The 25,156-nt window shown below is 40.1% G+C and overlaps 1 protein-coding gene across 2 annotated transcripts in view; it reads left to right on the forward strand.

Moving 5' to 3' along the window:
- The first annotated feature begins 226 nt into the window (after window positions 1–226).
- Window positions 227–25,156, forward strand: part of ULK4 (unc-51 like kinase 4) — a 684,359-nt gene continuing 659,429 nt past the window's right edge. Inside the window, exons 1-10 of one of the 2 annotated variants that reach the window (XM_046001316.1) lie at window positions 227–278; window positions 4,361–4,554; window positions 9,176–9,275; window positions 11,567–11,706; window positions 13,948–14,110; window positions 16,340–16,441; window positions 17,237–17,320; window positions 19,362–19,437; window positions 22,933–23,025; window positions 25,013–25,128. In XM_046001316.1, the coding sequence (XP_045857272.1) occupies window positions 4,417–4,554; window positions 9,176–9,275; window positions 11,567–11,706; window positions 13,948–14,110; window positions 16,340–16,441; window positions 17,237–17,320; window positions 19,362–19,437; window positions 22,933–23,025; window positions 25,013–25,128 (1,012 nt within the window). In that variant the 5' untranslated portion in view covers window positions 227–278; window positions 4,361–4,416. Of the gene's footprint in view, window positions 279–568; window positions 685–4,360; window positions 4,555–9,175; window positions 9,276–11,566; window positions 11,707–13,947; window positions 14,111–16,339; window positions 16,442–17,236; window positions 17,321–19,361; window positions 19,438–22,932; window positions 23,026–25,012; window positions 25,129–25,156 lie in introns of those variants that run through there. The other variant, XM_046001317.1, reaches the window with a different exon arrangement.

Below are 25,156 nucleotides of genomic sequence, written 5' to 3' on the forward strand. Positions count from 1 at the left end.
GGGCCCTAACCAATAGGGACTCAAATTGCTCAGCCAGTCAGCGCCCTGCGCTGCTTCCGGCGTTCTGCGTGCTGCCCTGGAGACGGGATGGGCGAATCCAAACACAGAGGGGTGTTAGTCACGCACTACCTTAAACTGCGCCTGCGCTTTCCACTTTGCTCCATTGATTCACCCCGGGCCTTGGCCAGTGGACCTGCCTTGAAGGATTAGAACCCCAGACGCGGGCCTTGGCGGGAGCCTTTCACTGCGTCGGCGGCTTTCCCCCACCGAGCGTTCTGGTGAGAGGCGGTGGCAGTTTTAGAGTTTACGAATTTGGGTTTGTGTCTTGCTGAGGGTGCGGGGTACACTACAGGCCTGGAGGGGCGCCATTCACCTACCCTTTCTCCGTGAACCTTGTGTCTTCGGCGTCTTCTTTTTTCGGACTCTGCTTTGTTACCGAGTTAAACTAAAAGCCTGAAACAGTTTTCTCGAGGCTTTGGTTCCGGGTACATAGGACACCTTCTCGAGGACTTAGGTGCAAGGGGGATTCGGGGCTGTAGGGTTCGGGAGATGAGCTTTATGGACGTCCCAGATTCGGAGTTTTTCCTCTTAAAACTTTGGCGGCGCTTCGAATTCTAAGCCGGCTGTGCTTCCAGATGTCCATGGACGTGGAGAGAAAGAGTGAAAGCCTCCAGTTCGCTGGCGGTGAGCTTCTTGGAGTGAGGGGTGTTTACATAGTGATTGAGCACCCGCGCTTTCGCGATCAGACTAAGCTTAAAGCCTGTAGTTAATTAAGCCTGTCAAGGAGGCGCACCTGTTGAATGCTTGGGCACAACGCCTGACACCTTTTACGCCCTCCAAAAAGATTGTTTTAGTCTGTGGTTAGCGAAGTTGAGCGTGCATCCAGCGGGTGAGTGAAACCACTGGTGGCTGGGCTTTGCTTCCAGAGTTTCTGATTGAATAGGTTTGGGCTGGGGCAGCTGCTGCTAGTTGAGGAGTTAATGATCTGAGGGTAGAGTTGAGTGCAGGGAGGGTTCCGGTCTTCATCTGCGAGCCTCTAGCACCTGGTTAGTTTCAGAGTTTGTTGCCTGTAAGCCCAGCCACTGAATCTTAAATGCCTCATTTGGTCCTATGTGTGATTCGTTCTGATTTCTGGCTTCTCTGATAATACATTGGTGAGCTTGTAGGTTGAGAATCTTAAAAGACACGCCACACCTTTAGAAAAATTGGGAAGACTAAACCGTGGTGTCTGGAAATGCACACTCGGTGAGAACACAATAAACAAACACTAGGAAGTGATAACTGAAACTCGGGAGAGAGATTGCCTTTGGAAAGGATTAGGGGTTGTGATTGCCGTAGGCTCAGGAAGGGACTTCTGGAGTAGCAGGCAAAGTGATGTTCTTTACCTGGGTGGTGATCACAAGGATTGTCCCTCCCTCTTATAATCATTATACATTTATTTTGTGGAATTTTCTGTATTTGTGTTTTATTTTACAATTTAAGAGGTTACATATTTTTAAAAACTCTTGTTAGGAAGTCTAAAGTGAGAATGGCCTTGGAGTGAGCTGAAAAGACTCTAAAAGCCTGGAATTTCAAATTTGAAACAAAACTTAGAAAATTATCTGATCCAATTCCTATTTTACTCTAAGGAAACTGAGCCTCAGAGTGGGGAAGTGTTTCCATAGTAAACCTCTCTTACATAAGCCAGACTTTGTAATTGGTGCATTTCATTAATTTTAGGTTGCGTGGTCTGCCCAGATGTCACTACTCAGTAAAAGATTGAAGAAAATAATTTGGCCTAAATCAAGTTCAAAACTTGAAGATTTCATTTTTTTTTCTTGTGGCTTAAAACCTTATTTTCAAAGAATTAATTCTTTGTCTTACATAAAAGCTTACTTCGGCACCTTTATCCTGCTGTATCCTAATGTAGCCAATTTGCGAACATTTAACTAAATGTTAAAGGTCTGGTTATTTTTTTCTGGCTAAATGGTTTTTCCATCTTAACATATTGTGATTTTAATCTTTCTTTGGTTATATTACATACTTTGTAATGTTGACCTGTTGCCACAAAATTACTCTTGTCTGGGCTGAATGTTGGTGGGTCGTGAGTCAGCATTGGTTTTTAATGAATGGGTTTTAGGAAGAGAGGAGCACAGAACTTAGTAGAAGTGCTTGTTAAAATAAATAGATACTACCTGTGCCACTTTTGGATTTTCATTTGATTTAAATTTGGATTTCTTCCACATCTTTTCTACTTAAAATTTAAAGAATTTTGCTCTCAATAGTATGAGTTCTTCTGATTTGACAGAGACCAGGTTTGTAATCCAAATAACTAAATGTAATTACTAGCCTGTACATTTTATATATTTTTTCCCATTTTGCAGTAAATTTTAATTTCTTTGGAAAATGGAATCATAAAATTAGTTATCATAAATTAGTTATTCCTAGATTGTTAGATTACTGGTTCCCTATGCCAGGATAGGACAAACTGCTGCCTATTGGCCAAATCTGGCTCTCAGGTATGTAGGCCATACCTGTTGTGGTATGGCAGAGAATACATTCTGGAAATCTGGTATACAGAATAGTGATTATACTAAACAATAAGGTATTATGTACTTCAAAGTCACTACAAGAATAGATCTTACATGTTCCTACCACAAAAAAATGATAATTATGTGACATGTAGAGATATTAACTACTGCTATGGTAGTGATCATATTCTTATATATAAATGTATCAAATCACTTTGTACACTTTAAACTTAAAGTACATGTCAATTATATCAACACAAAATTGAGATATGTAGATACTATACACTTAACCCCTTTCAAAATGTACAATTCAGTGATCAAAAAAAATTTACTTATTTATTAGAGAAAGCACAAGCAGGCAGAGGGAGAGGGGGAAGCAGGCACCCTGCAGAACAGGGAACCTGATGCGGGGCTTGATCTCAGCACTCTGGGATCATGATTTGAGCTGAAGGCAAAGGCCCAACCATCTGAGCCACCTTGGTGCCCCTAGTGATATATATATATATATATTTTGTATTTATTGGGAGAGAGAACGAGAGCGTAGGGATGGGAGGGCAGAGGGAGAGGGAGAAGCAGATTCCACACTGAGTAGGGAGCACTAGGGGCTCAATCCCAGGACCCCAAGATCATGATCTGCACCCAAGGCAGATACTTAACCTACTGAGCCACCTAGGCACCCTGATTCAGGGATTTTTAGTGTATTCACAAAGTTGTACAACCTTCAGTACTAATTCCAGAACATTTTCATCTGCCCAAAAAGAAATGCTTATTAACTTCTCTTTTACATTCTTTTTCAAAGAGTTTTGCTATAGGTTCTGACTTACTGGATAAAATGTAGAAACAGCTGCTTTTAAAAAAATTTCTTACAGCTTACTGGATAATTTCTGAAAAATTTTCTGTAGTCTAGCATATGAAATCCTTCCAAGAGATACCAATTTAAAGTCTGTTTTGTGGATCAAGTAAATACTTTGTATTGTTCAAGATGCTGAGTCCACTGATGTGCTTCAATTCTAAATAAAATCTGATAAGACTATATCAATTCCTGTTCAGTCATGCAAATTAGGACAAATTGGCCAAGAAAATGAGCTCTCTTAACTGCTTCTATCCTAGATGATGAAGTGGTTGTAAAAAAATTCTTGTTTTTGTTTTTGTTTAAATTTAAAACAGGAGTTGGTGAACCTTTTTCTGTAAAAGGCTAGATGGGAGGTATTTAAAATGTGTGTAGGCCATTATTCTGTCACAGCTCTGCAACTGTAGCGTAAAAGGAGCCTTAGACAATATACAAATGAATGGATGTGGCTCGGTTCCAGTTAAAACTTTATTTACAAATGTAGGCAGCAGGCTGAATGTGGAAGAGGACCCTTTAGTTTGGTGACAGCTGACTTCAAATAATATTTGGATTGACTCTTAGAATCTTTGTGGATTAGATGTAAATATCATTACCTATAAAGCATTTTAACATACATTGTCTAATTTGTATCTCACAATTTGAGGTTTAGGTGGGTCATATATTGGCACATTCTATACAGATGTTGACACAATGTGCCTGCCTTTGTAATAAGAGCCCAAGAAAAGTATCAAGATACATTGGCTGGCATCTCATTCATCCCTCTTTTTGTCATTTTCATCACTTCTGTTGAGATTTTATTGAAGGAAATTGAGTATTTGTGAATTTTTTTATTTTCCCCTTAGCTTATTTTTTTCTTCACCCTACAAAGAGACATTAGTATCTAACATTTGTAGGTAAATTGTCTGAGTTTATAGAATTATTAGGTTTGCATATTAAGTATCCTAGGCTAATTAAACATGTAACCAGCTTGCATTTATAAATGTTTTTGTTTACCTTTTAGGAACTAGAGATGCCATTAGGCTGTTATTTTATCCAATGTGAGAAGTCCGCCCAGAGATGGAAAACTTCATTCTGTATGAGGAGATTGGCCGAGGAAGCAACACCGTTGTTTATAAAGGGCGTAGGAAGGGAACAATCAATTTTGTAGCTATTCTTTGTACTGATAAGAACAAAAGGCCTGAAATAACCAATTGGGTAAGTAAGTGAAGTATGTTTCCTTCCCCCTGGGAAAACACAGAGCTATTATCAAGGAGAGGTAGTAGCATCAAACCGAAGCCATTGAACTCACTATAGCATATACTGTATTTTCTATCTGGGATGGGTGACCTTCTATCTGTTAAGTGCCACCAATCCTGAATAATGACTAGTATACATACCTAGGTAATTATCAACTTTGTTATTTTTTTGGGAAGAGTCAGGGAAAATACACTCTATATTAGATTATTTACTTATAAATTTAGTATGTGATTTATGAGCTTGCCAAAGGAAGGACAGTGGGTAAGAGTGAGTTGGGTTTAAAATTTATAGCCCAGGGTCCTGGACCAAATTTAGAGGTTTTTTTCCCCCCCTCATTGTGGTAAAATACATGTATCAAAAATGTACCATTTTGACCATTTTAAAGTGTATAGCTAGTGATATTCAGTACATTCATTATGCTGTATAACCAACACCATCTCTAGAACTCATTTTTTTTTAAAGTTAATTTTTTTTTTTTTTTTTTTTTAAATAGTAGGCTCCATGCCCAGGGTGGAGCTCAGTGTGGGGCTTGAACTCATGACCCTGAGATCAAGACCTGAGCTGAGATCAAGAGTTGGATGCTTAACCAACTGAGCCATCCAGGTGCCCCTAAAAAGTTAAGTTCTTAAGAGCAGTTTGGAGTCACAGCAAAAAGTGTAGTGACTTTCCACTTACTCCCTGTTGTCCTGCATGCACAGTCTTCTCCATTGTCAGCATCCCTACTGAAGTGGCACATGTATTACAATGTATGAATCCACAGTGATACAGCATAATCATCCAAACTCCATAGTTGACATTAGGGTGCATTCTTGGTGGTACATTCCATAGTGGTGGACAAATGTAATATGTATCATTACAGTATTGTACAGACAGTTTTCACTGCCCTAAAAATCCACTGTGCTCCACCTAGTCATCCCTCCACCTTCTCCCCATCCTTGGGCAACCCCTGACCTTTTTATTAGGTCCATAGTTCTGCCTTTTCCAGAATGTAATATAGTTGGAATTGTATAATAGGTAGCCTTTTCAGATTGACATCTTTAACTTAGCAATGTTTTCTGTGTCTGTGGCTGACAGCTCATGTCTTTTGAGAAGCAACATCACATAGATGAACCAGTTTGTTATCTATCAAAGGGCATCTTGATTGCTTGCAATTGTGAATAAAGCTGCTATAAACATGTGTACAGGTTTTTGTGTGGACATAAGGTTTCAGCTCTTTTGGGTAAATACCCGGAGTGCGATTGTTGGATGGTCCAGAACTCTCGTCATCTTGCAAAACTGAAACTCTATACACATTAAACAGTAATTGCTCATTTCTCCTTCCCCAGTCCCAGGCAACCACCATTCTACTTTGTCTCTGAATGGTACCTCATGTAAGTGGAATCCTACCTCCTTTGTCTTTTATGACTTATTTCACTTAGCGTGGTGTCCTCAGGGTTCATCCATGTTGAAGAATGTGTCAGAATTTTTCATAAGACTGCAATATTCTACTGTATATATTGACCACATTTTGCTTATCCATTTACCTGTCTATGGACACTTGTGTTCTTCTACCTTTTGGCTATTGTGAATAATGCTGCTGTGAAAATAGGTGTACATATATGTCTTCAAGACATATTCTGCTTTCAGTCCTTTAGATATATACTCAGAAAATGGAATTCCATATTTAACTTTTTTTTTAAGCAACTAACACACTGTTTTCCACAGAGGCTGTAGCATTTTACACTCCCAACAGTGTACAAGGAATTCCATTTCTCCACATCTTTGGTGGCAACACTTGTTACTCTTTGTTTTTTTTTAAAGATTTTATTTATTTATTTGACAGAGATCACAAGTAGGCAGAGAGACAGGCAGAGAGAGAGGGGGAAGCAGGCTCACTGCCGAGCAGAGAGCCCGATGCGGGACTCAACCCCAGAACCCTGAGATCATGACCTGAGCCGAAGGCAGAGTCCTAACCCACTGAGCCACCCAGGTGCCCCTCTGTTTTTGTTTTGAAAGTAGCTATTCTAAGCGGTGTAAGGAGGTGTTGGTTTCTCTAAGGAGTGTGGATAGTTGAGGAAAAACAGGTGTATGGGACACCATACAGGTTAGTTTGTAGATTCGGTGCTGGGAAGACAAGGAGTGTCTCTTCTAATGAGGTTTTCTCTGAACTGAGAAGCCAAGTCCTCAATTGAGGGGGTGGTGGAAGGCAATGTTCTAGGCAAGAGGAAAGCAGAAATGTGAATCCTCACTTGGAGGACAGACTGGCTGGGGCCACTTGAAATTGGAGATCCTAAACTGAAGCCAGATCAGTCAGTGTCTGCCTCAGTTGCTTGTGTCTGTGCAGAGTGCTAAGGAGTGCAGAGTGCAGAGGTCTAAACTGAACCAGAGTTGGAGTACTAGAGTAAGTGAGCTGGAAAGTCAACAGGTAGTGGTCACAAGCTAGGATGTGCACAAGATTTTGGAGATGTTACAGCTCTTGGTCAAAACCTAACAATGCAGTCGAATAGAAATACAATGGGGGCTACAGATCTAACTTTAAAGTTCATAGGAGCCACATGGAAAGGACATTTTATTAATTATTCCAGCAAGAAGAATATATTATTTCAACAGATGGGTGGTTTGCGAGATTGAGGTGAACCAGTATCTGGAAGAGTCGGTACTTACATATACCGAGTGATAGGGAGTGCGGGAGGCTGGGCTGTGGCCTGATTTCTGTTGGAATTTCCACACCTCCTTTACTTGTCATTAGGACCTCCCCTTTCCAGTGCCTGAATCAATGGGGTCCATTTAAACATGCTCATCCTCTGTCTTCCCCATTTTCTTCTGGCCCTGTATTAGTTTATTATAAGGTGCTCGTCAAATTCTCTTGGTCACTCTGATTTTTGTTTTTCTCCTTATCTGTCTTCTAAATTATGTGGATTCATTTCCCTTTCTTTGTGTTAGAATACTAGCCCACCCGCTGTTCCTAAAGTGTACCACTTATCCATTTTTAAAACCGGGAGCTCTGTATTTCTGTGGATCAATGGGCCCATTAGCCTGTGTTGAGTGTGAGTGAAAATAGTGTGTGTGTGTGTGTGTGTGTGTGTGTGTAAGGAAATCAGAGGAAAAGGATCCAAAGCACTTGGATCACGAATTTGGCGTCTGGATGGTTTGTTAATAGAGCACATATTTTTGTGGTTTTAGTTTCCATACTTCTTGGGATTTTGAAGGTAGAAAAAAATCCCTGAGGCAAGTTAGTATTTTTTTTTTAACTGACAGGTTCTTGCATCTTTGAGTTTTAGGTTTACTCTTGTTTTTGGTGCACAGGTATTCTCATGATACAATGGAAATGTACATTTTAAGATCAGTGGGCTCACTGTAATGATTCTTTTAATAACCCGAGTGAATTTACACTGGGATTCACTAAGGATATATTTTTTAAAACTTTTATTTATTTATTTGACAGAGATCACAAGTAGGCAGAGAGGCAGGCAGAGAGAGAGGAGGAAGCAGGTTCCCTGCTGAGCAGAGAGCCTGATGTGGGGCTGGATCCCAGGACCCTGAGATCATGACCTGAGCCAAAGGCAGAGGCTTAACCCACTGAGCCACCCAGGCGTCCCCACTAAGGATATTTTTAAGAATAAAATTGTAGAATCCTTAAGGATTCTTTCAAATATTTTAAAAGTAATGTATCATTATTATAGAAAACTTGGACCATCCAGAAGAATGGGTAGAAGAGGTGGGGAAAGAAAGGGCTGCATTGTGCTGTCACCTGAGGTAGTCCCTGTTTTGTTTTGGTTGGTTGGTTCTAGTGCTGTTTACTATGAGTTTAAAAAAAAATTTGAATCCTGATATTGCATAATTTTGTTTCTCGCCTTTTTCACTTAAATTATTATGCTGTCATTTTTTTATGATATAAAATTAAACATTTTGAAGTTGGACTAGTATTTTGTCACTTGCTATATAATTTATTGTGTTATTGGGCCTTGAGGTTATTGTTACTTAGTAAAGGTGTTTTTCTTCCTTGAAAATTATTTCTTTCCTAGTTATAAAAGTAGTGTGTACTTAATGTAGAAAACAGAAAAAAGTAGAAGAAATTACTAGCAGTTCTACTCATAATAACTATTTTGACATATTCTTTTCGGTCCTTTTCCTATGAACATTTCTTTTGCACTGTTGTGTTTACATAAATACACAAAACTGTATTTCATAAGTTTTTTTTTTAAGACTGTACATTAAATTAGCATTTTTCCACATCACCAGCCTTCAGAGCCATCATTTTAATGTTTGTCTGATTCCACCAAATTCTGCTATCTTGTTAACCACTTCCCAATTGTGTATTTAGGGTTTTTTTTTAATATTTTATTTGACAGATCACAAGTAGGCAGAGAGGCAGAGAGAGAGAGAGGAGGAAGCAGGCTCCTCGTGGAGCAGAGAGCCTGATGCGGGGCTTGATCCCAGGACCCTGAGATCATGACCTGAGCCGAAGGCAGAAGCTTTAACCCACTGAGCCACCCAGGCGCCCCTATTTAAGTGTTTCTTAACAGATGTGAGGAATAATAGGAGAAAATTAAGCATTTTCTTTTTTGTGTGTGTTTGTGAATGCTGTATTTTTTTATAGGTCCGTCTCACCCATGAAATTAAACACAAAAACATCGTAACTTTTCATGAATGGTATGAAACCAGCAATCATCTCTGGCTAGTGGTGGAACTCTGCACAGGTAAATGTGTGTAGGAAGTGCTACAAATATTTCCACCTCATGTAATTTTGGGAAAACATGTAGATTTTGTTATTTTCCTTTCGTATTGCAAATAGAAGCACTTGATATTATTGACTGTGTTCGCTTGCACATATGTTTGGTTACTAGGGGAGAATAAAGAGCAAAGATGTCTGCTGAGAGGGAGACGGTAAAATTGAATTTGGACTTAACTTTATTTTGGTATAAAATATTACTAAATTGCATATATATAAAAATTTAGAAATATTTTTTAGTGATGAACTTATCAAGCAAGTTTTCTTATTCAATAAAAACCAAGTGTTTCAGTTCAAGTAGCTATTAGTTAACTCATTAGTTTATAAAGTGATCATCTGTTTGTTTATGAAGAGAATATTTGCTGTTTATAAAAACTTAAGGAATGTGAATAAGTAAAAGATGAACCAACAAATACTACCACCTAACCATGATTAGAGATAACTTGTTATAACTCTTGCTTTATACAACTTTCTGTGACTGTATGTAGGGAGAAAACTGACTGACTATATCGATATTATCTGGGCTTTTAGTTTCAGTGTCTTCAGGGCAAAGTACCACAGTTAGCATACTTCTGTTTATACATTGATAATAAAGGATCACTAAATATTAAGATAGAATTTCTAGTTTTATGGGTCTTACCCATTATATTGGCAATTGAAATTTATAAAACTGAATCATGAAAGAGGTTATTTGGAATAATTCTTATATTTTATTTTTTCCAAAATAATAGGAAAGGACTATGGTTTAATTGCTTGCACAGTTGAACACACTGTTGAGGTGATCAGGGGACTTTCCCTGTGTTCCTTCTTGCTTCAGCTGTTATTTCTGCTCCCGGAACATCTTCATAGCTTTACTACTTTATGCCTGTGTATGCAGTGGTTCCTCACCCACTGAAACAAAAATCCGCTTCAAAAAATCTACCTTCATAGTGTTCTGACTGAACTTTGAGATAACATCTAAGACTTTTTTCTTTTTTTCCCAAGAGTGTGTGCAGGCCCTGGTCGGGGGCGTTGGGGGATGGGGTGGGGAAAAAGGAGAAAGGGAGAGAATCTTAAGCAGACTCCATGCCCAACACAGAGCCTGACTGGGCTTAATCTCATGACCCTGAGATCATGACCTGATCTGAAATCAAGAGTCCAACGCCATCAGGCGTCTCAAGACTTTTTTCTCCCCCCTTCCCCTCGCCCCTCCTCCTTTCTCCCCCCGTTACCCCCTCCTCCCTAAGACTTTTTTCTCCCCCCACCTCCTATTCCCCCACCCCCTCCTTCATCCTCCCCCCTCCTCCCCCTTCTTCTCTCCTCTCCTCTTTTCTTTTTTCTTCTCTCCTCTCTTTTTTCTTCTCTCCTCTCCTCTTTTCTTCTTTTTTTCTTCTCTTCTTTCTTTTCCTTCTCTTCTTTCTCTTCTTTTTTTCTCTTCTTTTCTCTTTTTTCTCTTCTTTTTTCTCTTCTCTCTTCTTTCTTCTCTTATTTCTTCTCTTCTCTTTTCTCTTTTCTTTATTCTCTTCTCTTTTCTGTTTTTCTTAAGAGAAAGGAGAAGAGTTTTATTTGAGCCCAGGTTAGGATAGCTGCCTGGGATATACAATCATCACAAAGAAAAGAGTGCTCTGGGGAGAGAACATTATGTGCAGGGTTATATATATTCCTCTGAACTTGGCTCCTGTTGGAACCTTTATGGTTTAAAAAAAAGTTTGTTTCTGGCACTTAGATGGTAGAGATGTGAACAGGACCTTGGTAGAGTATAGAAATAGAATTCACACTGTGTCTGCCTTTGTTTTATTTCCTCAGTGATGTACTCTAAAGGTTGTGATTTTCTGTTAAGGAAAGACCTTTCTCTGCCATGCAGACTTTGTAGAAAATGGTTAACTTTGTATAGGAGTAAATGTGGCTATACTTTGCATGATGTGTTTTAAATGCACAATTTGAATTAATATTTACCACTCATTTTGTAGCTATGAAATTCCCAAGGGATGAGTTAGAAATCATAACACCAGAAGGATTCTCCCTGCTTCTCTCCTGCTTGCTTACTAGTTTCCCATCCTGAGCCGTAAGTCTCTGGAAGCTGGTTCTGGAGTGCGGACACAAATTCCTCTTCTGTGCTTGGACCACTGTGTTCATTCATACGTGCATTTCCCCTGCCAGGCTGTCCATGTGTACTGATTTATTTTTTTAAGGCTCAGTATTATCTCCCATCATGGGAGCTCCTGGAGGCACTGTGTTATGTTGGTGGGTTAAAATGGGTGATTTTCAATCAACTTGCAGGTGGTTCCTTAGAAATGGTTATTGCTCAAGATGAAAACCTCCCAGAAGATGTTGTTAGAGAATTTGGGGTTGACCTCCTTACTGGATTACATCATCTTCATCAACTTGGCATTCTCTTTTGTGACCTTTCTCCTGGCAAGGTAATATGAAAGTTTTCATTTCCTAACTCCTACTGTCTTAAGTTATAGTGCTTTCTCAGAGTTTTTATTTTTAGATAAAATTTAGGTAAAATACAGACCATCTTGAAATTGAGTTAATTTTTTTTCTTTTAAAGCTTTTATTTATTTTAGAGCTAGAGTGAGCGCTATCAAGAAGAGGTAGAGGGATGGGGCGCCTGGGTGGTTCAGTGGGTTAAAGCCTCTGCCTTCCACTCCAGTCATGATTCCAGGATCCTGGGATCAAGCCCCATATTGAGGCTCTCTGCTCTGCAGGGAGCCTGCTCCCTGCCTCTCTCTCCGCCTGCCTCTCTGCCTACTTGTGATTTCTGTCTGTCAAATAAAAATAAATAAAATCTTGGGGCACCTGGGTGGCTCAGTGGGCTAAAGCCTCTGCCTTTGGCTCGGGTCATGATCCCAGGGTTCTGGGATGGAGCCCCACATCAGGCTCTCTGCTCAGCAGGGAGTCTGCTTCCCTCTCTCTCTCTCTGCCTGCTTCTCTGCCTACTTGTGATCTCTGTCTGCCAAATAAATAAAATCTTAAAAAAAATAAAATATATATAAAAATAAATTAAAAAAATAAATAAAATGTTGAAAGAAGGGGCAGAGGGAGAGGGAGAGAGAATGTTCAGCCGACTCCGTGCTGAGTGTGGAGCCAATCCCCTTACCCTGGATCATGACCCAAGACAAAACCAAGAGTTGAAGCCCAACTGACTGAGCCACCCAGGAGCCGCTTGAATTAATATTTTTTAAAATTAAAAATATGGTGCCAGGGGTGCCTGGGTGGCTCAGTCATTAAGCGGCTGCCTTTGGCTCAGGTCATGATCCCAGGGTCTTGGGATCGAGCCCCACATCAGGCTTCCTGCTCATCGGGAAGCCTGCTTCTCCCTCTCCCACTCACCATGCTTGTTTTCCCTCTCTCACTCTCTCTCTATATGTATCAAAGAAATAAAAATCTTTAAAAAAAAATATGGTGCCATATTTTAGTTACCTATTGAAGGAGCTTTTATTTATTTATTTATTTTTTAAAAGATTTTATTTATTTGACAGAGCTCACAAGTAGGCAGAGAGGCAGGCTGAGAGCCCAATATGGGGCTCAATCCCAGGACCCTGGGATCATGACCTGAGCTGAAGGCAGAGGCTTTAACCCACTGAGCCACCCAGGTGCCCCTCGAAGTACCTTTTAGAATGGGAACTCTCCTCTGAGTCCTTTGAGTACATGTTACTCCTGCCAAGGTATATTGTGAATGATGAGCTCAGTATCTCTATACACTAAGATGCTAAGGTCTTTAATTATGATTATGCGCCATTATTTTAGCTTGATAATGACCTTTTTGGCTTTGCTATTTGATTAGTGACATTATGGGTCAAAAGCTTCTTCGTTGGTAAAAATTAATGACCCATAACTAAATGTGCTTCAGTGTGGCAGAGGAATGAAATCTGCTTAGTTCCAGAATCATAGGTGACACTGACATTTAGAAGTCGTGTGACCCTGGGCAAGTTTCCCTTTCTCTCTGCATTGGCTTCCTTGTCTGTGATCTGGAGATGGATTCCGAACTATATTTAGGTTAAGCTTCTAGGACACTTGCTGGTGTTTTCAATCAATGGCATCTATTATTTATAAGTACATATTCTTAGGGATTGTGCTTATTACTGGTTTGAATTGCTACTTTGTGAAGGTGTACGTAATGAAATACAAAGTTGAATATTGTTAAGCATTATTATTGTAGGCCCTCCATATGAGAATATAATTACAGGTGAGGAGACTGAGAATTAGATAGGTTAAGTAAATTCTCCAGTCCAAACTGGAGTGGTGGACCTAGGACTAGACCTCTAACTTCAAAATGCTAGTTTTGAGCCTGTGAGTAAACAACACCTTGGAGAAGTAGGTTTTCAAATCCTCCTACAGCTGTATGGAGGATTGGTGAGGATGGATTGTTCCATATACGTTGTTCTTTATCATTCCCAAAGGCATGTGGTTTCCCTCTGTGGTTATGTGTTCATTGTATACATCTGAGCATGGGCAGTTGAATATTTGATTCTATTATTAAAATATTGGATTTTTTTTCTTTAGCTGCTTTTAAAAATTTATATGCCTTTAATTTTTTGAGTAGGATGAAGCAAGAAGGCCAATGCTCCAAGATCTTCAGTGGGATTTGAAGAGGGACTGAAGGGGAGTGCAAATGGGACTGGTTTCTGAACACCTTTATTTTCTCGTCTTCATAGATACTCTTGGAAGGGCCTGGCACATTGAAGTTTAGTAATTTTTGCCTGGCCAAAGTAGAAGGTGAAAATTTGGAAGAGTTCTTTGCTTTGGTGGCAGCAGAAGAAGGCGGAGGTGATAGTGGGGAAAATGTACTGAAGAAAACTGTAAAAAGTAGAGCCAAAGGTACGTAGAGAGCTACAGATGAGAACACTGCCCAAGTCATGTGTTGAGGAGGTAATGTCGACTTTGTGTTTTTGCCAGTCAAATTGATATATTGAAAATAACAGTAGAAATCTGGGTATGGGGATGGCTTTGTCCATAGCCCAAAGGTTTTTGCATAGGTCCAATACTGTGTAAAGTGCAGGGAATATCTAACAAAGCTTGTATTCTATCCTTGGCTTTCGGTGTCACCACTCATTGAACATGGGGATGGCCATTTTGTCCTGCTTCCTTCTGTATCCTAAGTACTTAGAAGAGTGCCTGGCACTCACGATAGGCTCAGTGGATATTTTTTCAGCATTGATGAGTGGCTGATATTCTGAAATGAAGGGAGATTGTTAGGGTGCATTTTTGGGAGGTGGTTTTGCCAGTGAGATGGGGCCTGGGGTGTTAAGAGTTGCTGTACTTGAGGGGAGATTGTGAAGTGATACCTTTTGTAATATTCTGTTTTTAGAGAGGGAGTATGGGAGTGGAGCTGGGGGCAGGAAGGGGAGAAGGAGAGGGAGAGAGAGAATCCAAGCAGGCACCATGCCAAGTGTGGAGCTGATGTGGGACTCAGTCTCACAACCCTGAGATCATGACATGAGCCCAAATTAAGAGTTGGAGCTTAATTGACAGCCATCAGGCGCCCCTCTTTTGTAATGTTCCATGTGTAAATCTGTTGTGAAACTTGACACACGTAATCATTTTCTTCCCGTGCAGTTATGTTGGTAGGGACTTCATTTGTTCATTAGTATGTTTATTAACTCAATGTCGAGGGAAGAAGAAAGTGCATAAATCAACAGAAATTTAGACATGTCCTAGACACTAGAAATACAGATGTGAACAAACAGGCAAAACCCCCAGGCGTAACCAAACTAGCATTGTAATCGGGGAAGACTGACACTCACCTTCAACACCTACTAATGAGGTGCCTATTAAGTGTTGGGCAGGGTGCCTGGGCATCTTGGGGGTCTTATTTATGCTTGCTTTCTCGGGACCTGGCATAGTAAGGGCAAATAGGCCTTCCATAAGTGTGTCCTGTGTGAGTGAAATGTGGTGGCATAGCAAAAATGTCACCTAGGAGAGCTTTAAACCCTGAGGCCATCTGAGACTGCTGCCCTGGCTGTAATGGGCCCTGGGGATACTGTTTACTGGAAGATTTACCTCAGTGGAATTTTACTTTCCCAGTGAGTAGTGATGACTTGCTTCATGGAAAGAACTTTATCATTGGAAGATGGGTGGGTTTTCGGTGGAATTCTGGTGGGTGCTCTGCAACCCCTCAGCCATGTGACTTAGGAGATGTTAGGGAACCCTCTAGGCTTCAGTTTCTCATCAGTAAATTAGGGAACTTGCCAACTCAATGCTACTTCTTTGTAATATTTATTTATTTATTTAACTTATTTGACAAAGATCACAAGTAGGCAGAGAGGCAGGCAGGCGCGGGTGGGGTGGGTGGGGAAGCAGGCTCCTCATTGAGCAGGGAGCCCGATACAGGGTTCGATCCCAGGACCCTGGGATCATGATCTCAGCCAAAGGCAGAGGCTTTAACACACTGAGCCACCCAGGCGCCCCACTTCTTTGTAATACTAAACTTTGTATAAAGTCTATGTGGCACACCTTAGTGTTCCTCACTAAACATTGCCTGTTCCCCTGGATTGCATCTTCTCTCTTCCAAAGTTGAGGAAGTGGGAGCAGAAGTGATGGGAGTTACTCTGAGGTGGGCATTTTCAGAGCCAGTGTGCAGTTTGCTATGTTCTTTCCCCCATATTGGTGATGATGGAAGCCTGTGTTGAGATGTGTCTCTGTCAGCCTGGCTCTTGGAGTGATTCTGAGGGTCAGGGCCCATGGGCTGACCTGTGGTGGATGTGTAGTTGGAGTAATGATAAACCTTTATTGGTAAGCTGGTGGGAATTTGGGGAGTTACTGCTATATAATTTAGCCTATTCTGATGAAAATATTATAATCAAAGGTTCTTTTGATTATTTAAATTGTTACCTAAAAAAAATACATATATATATATACTGGTAATTGTGCAACACCTCTCACTCAAGTGGGTTTTTGAAACCTCTTTGTGTTCTTACGTATCCTTTTAAAGAAACCTTAAAACTAGAAACCATTAAAAAATGTGGAATACACAGGAAGGCCTAGGGAGGTAGATTTGTTTTGGGGATTGATACAAATGCCTAACAAAGTTGTTTTTTATACTTCTAGGATCTCTTACATATACAGCGCCAGAAATTTTGAGGGGTGCTGACTTCTCCATCACCAGTGACCTCTGGTCTTTGGGCTGCCTGCTTTATGAAATGTTTTCAGGTGATTACTTTCTGGTTCATTTTAAAATCTTTGCTGGGCACACACACAAGGATTAAGTCTGTAGTTTGCAACAATTTTACCTGGAAGATGGGGGAAAAAAACCTGGCTTTTCCCAAAAAAATTTTTTTTAAAGATTTTATTTGTTTATTTGTCAGAGCGCACAAGGAGGCAAAGAGGCAGGCAGAGGCAGAGAGAGAAGCAGGCTCCCCACCGAGACAGGAGCCCGATTCGGGACTCGATCCCAGGACCCTAGGATCACCTGAGCCAAAGGCATTGGCTTAACCCACTGAGCCACTCAGGCATCCCACCAAATTTTTATATAACTGGCTTTAGCTTGCTTTTCTCTGTATTCCTCCTGTATTCTTGGTGTCTATGCATATGTCTGGAACCTTTAACATAATACGTCAAGGAACTTCTGACGTATAGGTGTTCTTCATGATAATCATTTGGAAAAATGTGCCTACTTATTATATTATTATATTATTATAGATTATTAGAAGTTGTACCTTGTGCCTGTGAATTATTCAGATGTGTCCAGTGACCCATGCAGCCCTGGGGTCATGTCAGTGGTCCGTAAATGCATCAGCATATTTGTTTGGCTGATCGATTTTGAATTATAGAAATATAAAAACATACAGTGTGCCTGGTCTGTACCAAGCATTCAGTAAATAGTTCTTGCTCTATATTTTTTTCTATCAATTTTATAATCCTAAACTATCTGTAGTTGAGATTTATTTAGAATTATTAGTGATAGCAAAGTATTGTCTAATTTTGCAGTTTTTCTTGTGGTTTCAGGAAAACCTCCGTTCTTCTCAGAAATTTTTTCAGAATTAGTTGAAAAGATTTTTTATGAGGATCCTTTGCCACCTGTTCCAAAAGGTAAGATTTTTTTATTTTTTATTTTTGTGATGAAGGCAGCTAGTTTACATCTAACACTAATGGTACTTTTTTTTTTTTTTTAAAGATTTTATTTATTTATTTGACAGACAGGGATCACAAGTAGGCAGAGAGGCAGGCAGAGAGAGAGGAGGAAGCAGGCTCCCTGCTGAGCAGAGAGCCTGATATGGGGCTTGATCCCGGGATCATGACCTGAGCTGAAGGCACAGGCTTTAACCCACTGAGCCACCCAGGCGCCGCTAATGGTACATTTTTATCTAAAATCTGTTTTTAATTCCTAACCCTCAAATTTACATTTTATAGATCCAGATGGATATTTTTAGAAATGTTAGAATTCCTTTTGCTTTTTTTTTCTTTTTAAGACACTAAAATGAAGACCAAAGTACTACTAATAGATTCCCTCATTTAAAAGCACAAATTATTTTGTGCTCTTATATCAACAGAAGTCTGGTTAAAGATTTTAAAAACCCAACCTTCGGGGCGCCTGGGTGGCTCAGTGGGTTAAGCCTCTGCCTTCGGCTCAGGTCATGATCCCAGGGTCCTGGGATCGAGCCCCACATCGGGGTCTCTGCTCCGCAGGGAGCCTGCTTCCTCCTCTCTCTCTGCCTGCCTCTCTGCCTACTTGTGATTTCTCTCTGTCAAAAAAAAAAAAAAAAAATTAAAAAAAAAAACACAAAAAAACCCCCCAACCTTCTGAGTTTTTCTTTCTTGTGTATGTATCATTTACTTACTTTGTGCTTATGTTCCATGTAGTTATTTCTGTTCAATATTCAAATAAGGACAAGCCAGGCATTTGTCAGTCCTTCTCTATCTCAATGAATCAGAATGTCCCTGATGTGTTTTCAGTCTTTTAAACTAGATATAGTTGTAGTATTTTAAACGTATTAATAATGTGAATTTTGATTAACATAACAATCTACCACTAACAATTTTAAGGCAAGAAAAGGAAAAAAAACCCTGAACACACAAACAAAGTAAAGCACTTTGGTATGCGTGAAAGTGCTGTGCTCACAAAAGGAGTTTCAAGACACACACGTGAAAACAGGACTTTATAAAAAAATGTACATTTTTAGAAGAAAAAACTTAGAGAACTAATCTGTGGAACTGGGAACACAGAATTCTTTTAGGATTTCAAGAGCCGTCCTAAGGAGAAAATACCCCTCAAAACCTTATTTTGAAAATAGTCTGTACTTACTAAAAAGAGCAAAACTGCATTTGTTTTTCTTTAACTTTTATATTAAGAATGACTGGTTTCTATAAAAGCTATCTCCTGTAATGATGATTTCTGATTTTTGTTTTGTTTTTAATACTCACAGTATTGATTATGGGTTTGTCCTGTAAGTTAAGGATTTTTATGCAGGGAAGAGAAATCTGAAAATGCAGGTGTCAAAGGTCTGGTGGCCCAGGCTTAATTAGCGATCTTCCTGCGACTGGCCATAGTGCCCAATAACACCCTCTGTTTGATATGTTTGTCCATTGTCTTCATGGCTACTTGTAACCAGTGACTGGTAATGTGGTTGTGGTATAATCTAATTTAAAAAGAACTAATATTTGGAGAATACTGGAATTGGTCAATATCCTCGTATTGTGCTATCTATTATTTTCCTGTTTAAAAAATCTTTAGGGAGAGGGAGAAAAGAGGGAATGCAAATATTTTTATTATGCATTATGAAGCCAAGTTGGTCAAATTAAGAATGCCTCAGAAAATGAGGCATAATTAAAAGTTAAAGACAAGGGTATGAGTGCGTCGGACTTGTGATTCTTCCTGGGCTTTATTCAGTAAAGAGAAAATGAAGTCAAGACTTAGTTTTTGAGATTCAGGTTTTTTGTGTTCTAGGAAAACACATTTCTTTTCATGCCCACACCTCACCCCCCCATTAAATGGAGGCTGTAATTGTTAGTAATGGATTCAGTGTTCTCTTAAAAATGATACGTGCTTAGAGTACTGTTACTCTAAATGTTGTTGCAGAGTATGTATTCATATACTTACCACTTGTTTTTCTGTTTGGGAATTTGTGTATAGATCCTTCTCTTCCTAAAGCTTCTGCAGATTTTATTAATTTGCTTGATGGTTTACTTCAAAAGGATCCTCAGAAAAGGTATGTGTGGGTAGTATTTTAATATGAAGAAGAGGAATCTTTTTCTCCTTTCACATACTTCTAAAATAGTACTGTTATATACAGAGAGCTATTCAAATTACTCAACATAAACTCAGATTTTCTTATTTTTTTGAGTGTTTTTTTTCTGTTTGCAGGGGTTTTATAGTTTGTTTTTTTTTAAGATTTTATTTATTTATTTGACAGACAGAGATCACAAGTAGGCAGAGAGGCAGGCAGAGAGATAGAGGAAGGGAAGCAGGCTCTCCACTGAGCAGAGAGCCCTATGCGGGGCTCGATCCCAGGACGCTGGGATCATGACCTGAGCCGAAGGCAGAGGCTTTAACCCACTGAGCCACCCAGGTGCCCCGGTTTTATAGTTTTTAATTCCAGTTAACATACAGTGTAATATTAAAGATTTGTTTATTTTAGAGAAGGTGAGAGAGGGTGAGTGAAGGGAGGGGCAGAGGGAGAGGGAGAAACAGACTCCCCGATGAGTGGGAAGTCCTACAGGCAGCTTGACCAGTGACCCTGAGATCATGACCTGAGCTGAAATCAAGAGTCAGCAGCTTAACCTACTGAGCCGCCCGGGAGCCCCTAACACATAGTGTAATATTAGTTTTAGGTGTACTGTATAGGGTTTCTTTTTTTTTTTTTTTTTTTTAAAGATTTATTTATTTGACAGATAGAGATTACAAGTAGGCAGAGAGGCAGGCAGAGAGAGAGAGAGGAGGAAGCAGGCTCCCAGCCAAGCAGAGAGCCCGATGCGGGGCTCGATCCCAGGACCCTGGGATCATGACCTGAGCTGAAGGCAGAGGCTTTAACCCGCTGAGCCACCCAGGCGCCCCCTGTATAGGGTTTCAACAGTTCCATACATCATCCTGGGCTCATCACAGCGAAGGCCCTCCTTTATCCCCGTCACCTATCTCACCCATCCTCCGGCCTTCCTCCCCGTCTGGTAGCCAGCAGTTTGTTCTCTCTAGTTAAGAGTCTGTTTCTTGGTTTGGCTCTTTGTTTGCAGGGGTTTTTAATCCTGAGGAAGTTTTTAAAGTCCATTTCTCCTTTAATAAATAGTTGCATAGTAGGTTGACAGATTTTCTTATAACTCCCAGATCCGAGAGGGTGTTTTTTCCCATTGTGGATTTCAGGTTAAAACTGTCATATACTATTGAACGAAGGATGATGCTGTCAAGATAGTTAATGTTGTAACTACTGAGTGGTATTTTAATGTGATATGTTTTTCTGATGATCCTGTCATAACGAGGGTATCAAGTGCGAGGATAATAGGCACAGCATGACTTTTCCAGGTTAGAGTAATGGCAGAAAGTTAGAATTCACTGTGGCAAGGGATGGGGGAGGGTGGAAGGGAGATGGGAAGTCTGATGGGGGGTCTCCCTGGGTTGGCAGACAAGAGCAACTGGTTTCTACTTCCCTGGGTTGGCAGACAAGAGCAACTGGTTTCTACTTCAGATTCTGCCACTAAGTAACTGGGGGGTTTTAGGCAAGTATTTGGGATCTCTACCTCAGGGTGTAAAATGAAGTCAGTTTAGTGTAGCATGTAAAATAATCCAGTCTCTAACTTCCCTAAGTATAAGTGGAAAACTGCGGAAGGAGCTGCTAATTCTTGTGTAAGCACACCTGGTGCTTAAATGGATGCTCTTAGGATTGCTGTTATTTTGCTGTGATCTTCCAGACACCTTTTGATAGGATACAAATATACTTAATTTAGGATGGTGTATTCACATTTCCACATGTTTATATCCTTGTATACTTTGTTGCATAAATGGTACATTCTGTAACCTAGTTCTTTCTATATGTCCACTAAGTCCTTCTACATGGCTGCAGAATGTACATGTGATAACCTTAAGCATAGTAAACATTTACAGTGTTTCTTGATTGAGAATATTCCATGGGCTGCAACAGTAGAAATCCTTTTGTGTATTTGTTGTTGTTCACTTAGGCAGTTAGCAGCTTTGGAGAGATTTCTGACAGTGGGGTTGGTGGCCAGAGGCTAAGAACATGAAACAGTTTGATGCCGTTGCTACATTCTTGAAATGTGTGCTGGTTTAGTAACCCTCCCAGTGTTACCTTCAACGGACTTTGTTGACCTTATATTTGCTAAACTGCCAGATAAAAAAGAAATTTCACTTTATTGGCATTATAAAATTTCTGCTAGTGAGTTTTTTTTTTTTTTAGAGATTTTATTTATTTATTTGACAAAGATCACAAGTAGGCAGAGAGGAGGAAGCAGGTTCCCTGCTGAGAGCCTGATGCGGGGCTCGACTCCAGGACCCTGGGATCCTGACCTGAGCCAAAGGCAGAAGCTTTAACCCACTGAGCCACCCAGGCGCCCCTAAAATTTCTGCTAGTGAGTTTTAAGAGCCCTTTGTACAAAAGGGATACTGTATGTATATGCAGATTCCTTTTTGTTAATCACGTTTTAATTTTGACCTAGGTAGGTTTTATTATTTTTTCCTTTAAGTAGGCTTCATGCCCAGTGTGGAGCCCAACTCAGGGCTTGAACTCATGACCCTGAGATCAAGACCTGAGCTGAAATCAGAGTTGGATGCTTACCTGACTGAGCCACCCAGGCACCCTAAAGTGTTTTTATTTCATAATCATATTTTCTCTTTCATTTTGAAATTTCAGTTAGGCTTAACCATTCTTAGTCTGATTATAACCAGAAGCATGCTTTATTAGTTGTAAAAAGTAATGCTTTGAAAGTGAGTCTGGGTTTTAGATATAGTCTGAAGTCATTCTAATATGGGTGAACTAGCTAGATAACATTTTGGCTCCTACACAGAAGTGTGACTGTGTAAAATTATGAGGTTAGTTTTCTTTATTTCTGAATGCAGTTTTAAAAGTGAAGTCCCCAAAATGAAATGTGTGAAACAAGTAGGGTATATAGAATAAAGGATGACAATTATAGATTGATAATGTCGGATATATTTAGTTTAAAATTTTAAGCTAATTTTAGATTCCATTCATAGAATGTTTTTGAGAACCCAAAATGTTTTCATCAGGCTCTGTGGGATATGAGCCCTGAAACTTCTAATACTTAATTGTCAGAGTCTTTCATTCTATACCATTTAAGGTTCTGAATTTTTTTGTGTTTCACTAAGAGATTAATTGTATACTAAAATGAAACTAGGGGCACCTGGGTGGCTCAGTCGGTTCATGTCTGACTCTTGGTTTTGGCTCAGGTCATGATCTCAGGGTGGTGCAATTGGGTCCCGAGTCAGGCTCCATGCTCAGTGGGGAGTCTGCTTGAGACTCTCTCCCTCATACTCTCTGGCCATATGCTTGCTCTCTTGTGCTCTGTCTTTTAAATAAATAAATAAAATCTGAAAAAGAATTAAATGAAAGAATTGCCAAGGTACATTTATAGAGAGAAATTTATAAATCATAAATTCTGGTAGATGTAGTTGGAACATAACTTGGGAATTGTGGATAGTAGATCATGTTAAAATAGAATTTTAACATTTTTCTTTTATAAAGATTAACTTGGGCAGGTCTACTGCAGCATTCATTTTGGAAGGATGCCTTCACTAGGAAAGATCAGGAATCAAGCACTGAGGATTCCAACATCAGGTAGTAATATAAGCTTATCTTTGTGTAGAGGGCATGGTTATTAAATGATCTTACTGATTACTGTTCTATCAATGCAGTGTCAATGACATGAATTTCTCTGCTTGCTAGGAGAAAATCTTTTAAGTTTTGCTAAAGAGTTGAATCATGACATTGTGTCCTCAACTTTGTTCATTTTTTCATTAATTGTTTATTATGCAGTCAGTGATTGAGTATGGTAGTCATTACCTCTGGCCACCAAATGGAACTCACATTCCACCTTGCAGGCGCATGGTAGGATTTCCTTTCCCCCTTTTGAGTTAGGTGTGGTCATGGGACTGGCTTTGGCTAATGAAACGTGAGCAGAAGTGATGTGTGCTCTGCATAGAAACCTCATGAGCCAGTGTGAGATCGGACACATTTCTTCCTGCTGATGAGGTAACTGGGATGAAAATGTCCAAGTGGGGTTGCTGTCGGGCTGGGTCTTCAGTGACTGTGATTAGTGTTGCTTCCCTGCCAGCCTTCAATGGCTGTGTGCATGAGTGAGACAAAGTTAGGAGACTGAAGCCACTGGGATTTGTGGGTTGTATGTTACCACAGCATAACCTAGCTCCTGTCTGAGCCTGACTGAAATACCTCATTTTTCTATAAAATCTTCTTAGCCCAGGACACTTACACAAGTAATTTTATTAAGAACCAGAAGAGAAGTGGTCAAGTAAAGTTCTGCTAATTAGCTTTCCTCCCTCTCCACTTATTCAGTGGTGAATGGTTGTCTGATTCTTGATTTTCATCTTGGCAAATTCAGTGTATTGGATGGAGAATGCTGAATTTTAATAAGGTCTCTCCCTAACTTGGGTTTCTTTGATCCAGTGAGATTCAACCGTACTCTCCCCATTGTGTTAGGCTCTGGGGGAACTCCAGAAAACGGGGCCCTGGTCTTGGTCCTCCTGCATCAGCAAGTCACAGAACACCTCTGCCCTTAGTTTGTCATCTTCCCTTTTAATCTCTGTGCTTTTGATTTCTTTTCTTGCCTTATTGCCCTTGCTGAGCCCTTTTTTTTTCTTTCCTGTAAGATGTTAAATCAGTAGTGATGAAAGTGAACATCTTTGCCTGGTTTCTGCCTCTGGGATGAAAGCCTTCAGCCTTTCACCATTAAGTACAATGAGCTGGAGGTTTGTGTAGCTGCTCTTTTTAGTTTGAATGAACATTCAATTTTGTCAAATGCCTTTTTGAATCAGTTGACAAAGATCATATGCATTTTCTTCTTGAGACTCTGATTATGGACTCTTCCATATATCGGTTTTCAAATATTGAGCGAGCCTTGTAATCCCACAATACACCCTACTTCGTCATGCTATGTTATAATTTGTATGTTTTGCTGCAGGTGTTTGGGGCCAAGTGGCAGGAGGACAGCAAGACAGGAGAAAGAGAGAACAGAGCAACAGGGATTTGCTTCATGTTCTTGGGATCCTAGCTATCTGATTAGAGAAGATGCCCCTCTCTCAGTTGTAGGCACCAGCTAGCTGCTGCAGGATTACCTGGAGGCTGGAACAGAATAAAATGGATAAAGAAAAAAAAAATCAAAAAAACCAAAACAAACCAGGGAATTTCCCCTTAGAGGTCCCTTTTCCTGTTCTGTAGAACAGAACTAGGAAGATTCTCTTGAGGGCTCCTCTTGTCTGTACTCATTGCCTTAGAGTCTAGGCCAGGCCATACTGGAAGGGGTAAAAGGGAAACTCACTGTGGCTTTATTGGTACTTTGAGTTCTGGTTTCTTTCTCCAGTCTGCGTGCTGTATTTATTTTTCAGAGATAAGGTTTATAGACTCCATACAATGCCTTTGGTATTGTAAGTGCTCATTTTAGCCACTCTGTGACCATACTTTCCAACTCCATGGCTTTGTCAGATGTTCCCTGTAATTTAATGATACTTTCCCATCTCTTGTTCTACACAGAAAATTCTAGACAGCTCAAAAGTAAATTTGATCATGTTGCCTTTCTCCTGTTGAACAGCAGGAACGTGATGGAGCTTTCTGGGACACAAGATTGCAAGGAGTTTTTGAAGCCTCCAAGCAGACAAGCCAAGGGGGAGAAGAGCGGTCAGCGATTAAGTCATTCTTTCAGACTAGGTGAGCTCTCACTAGAGCAAGTTCATGT

The sequence above is a fragment of the Meles meles genome, chromosome 4 (assembly GCF_922984935.1).
Source record: "Meles meles chromosome 4, mMelMel3.1 paternal haplotype, whole genome shotgun sequence".
NCBI classification, from domain to species: Eukaryota; Metazoa; Chordata; class Mammalia; order Carnivora; family Mustelidae; genus Meles; species Meles meles.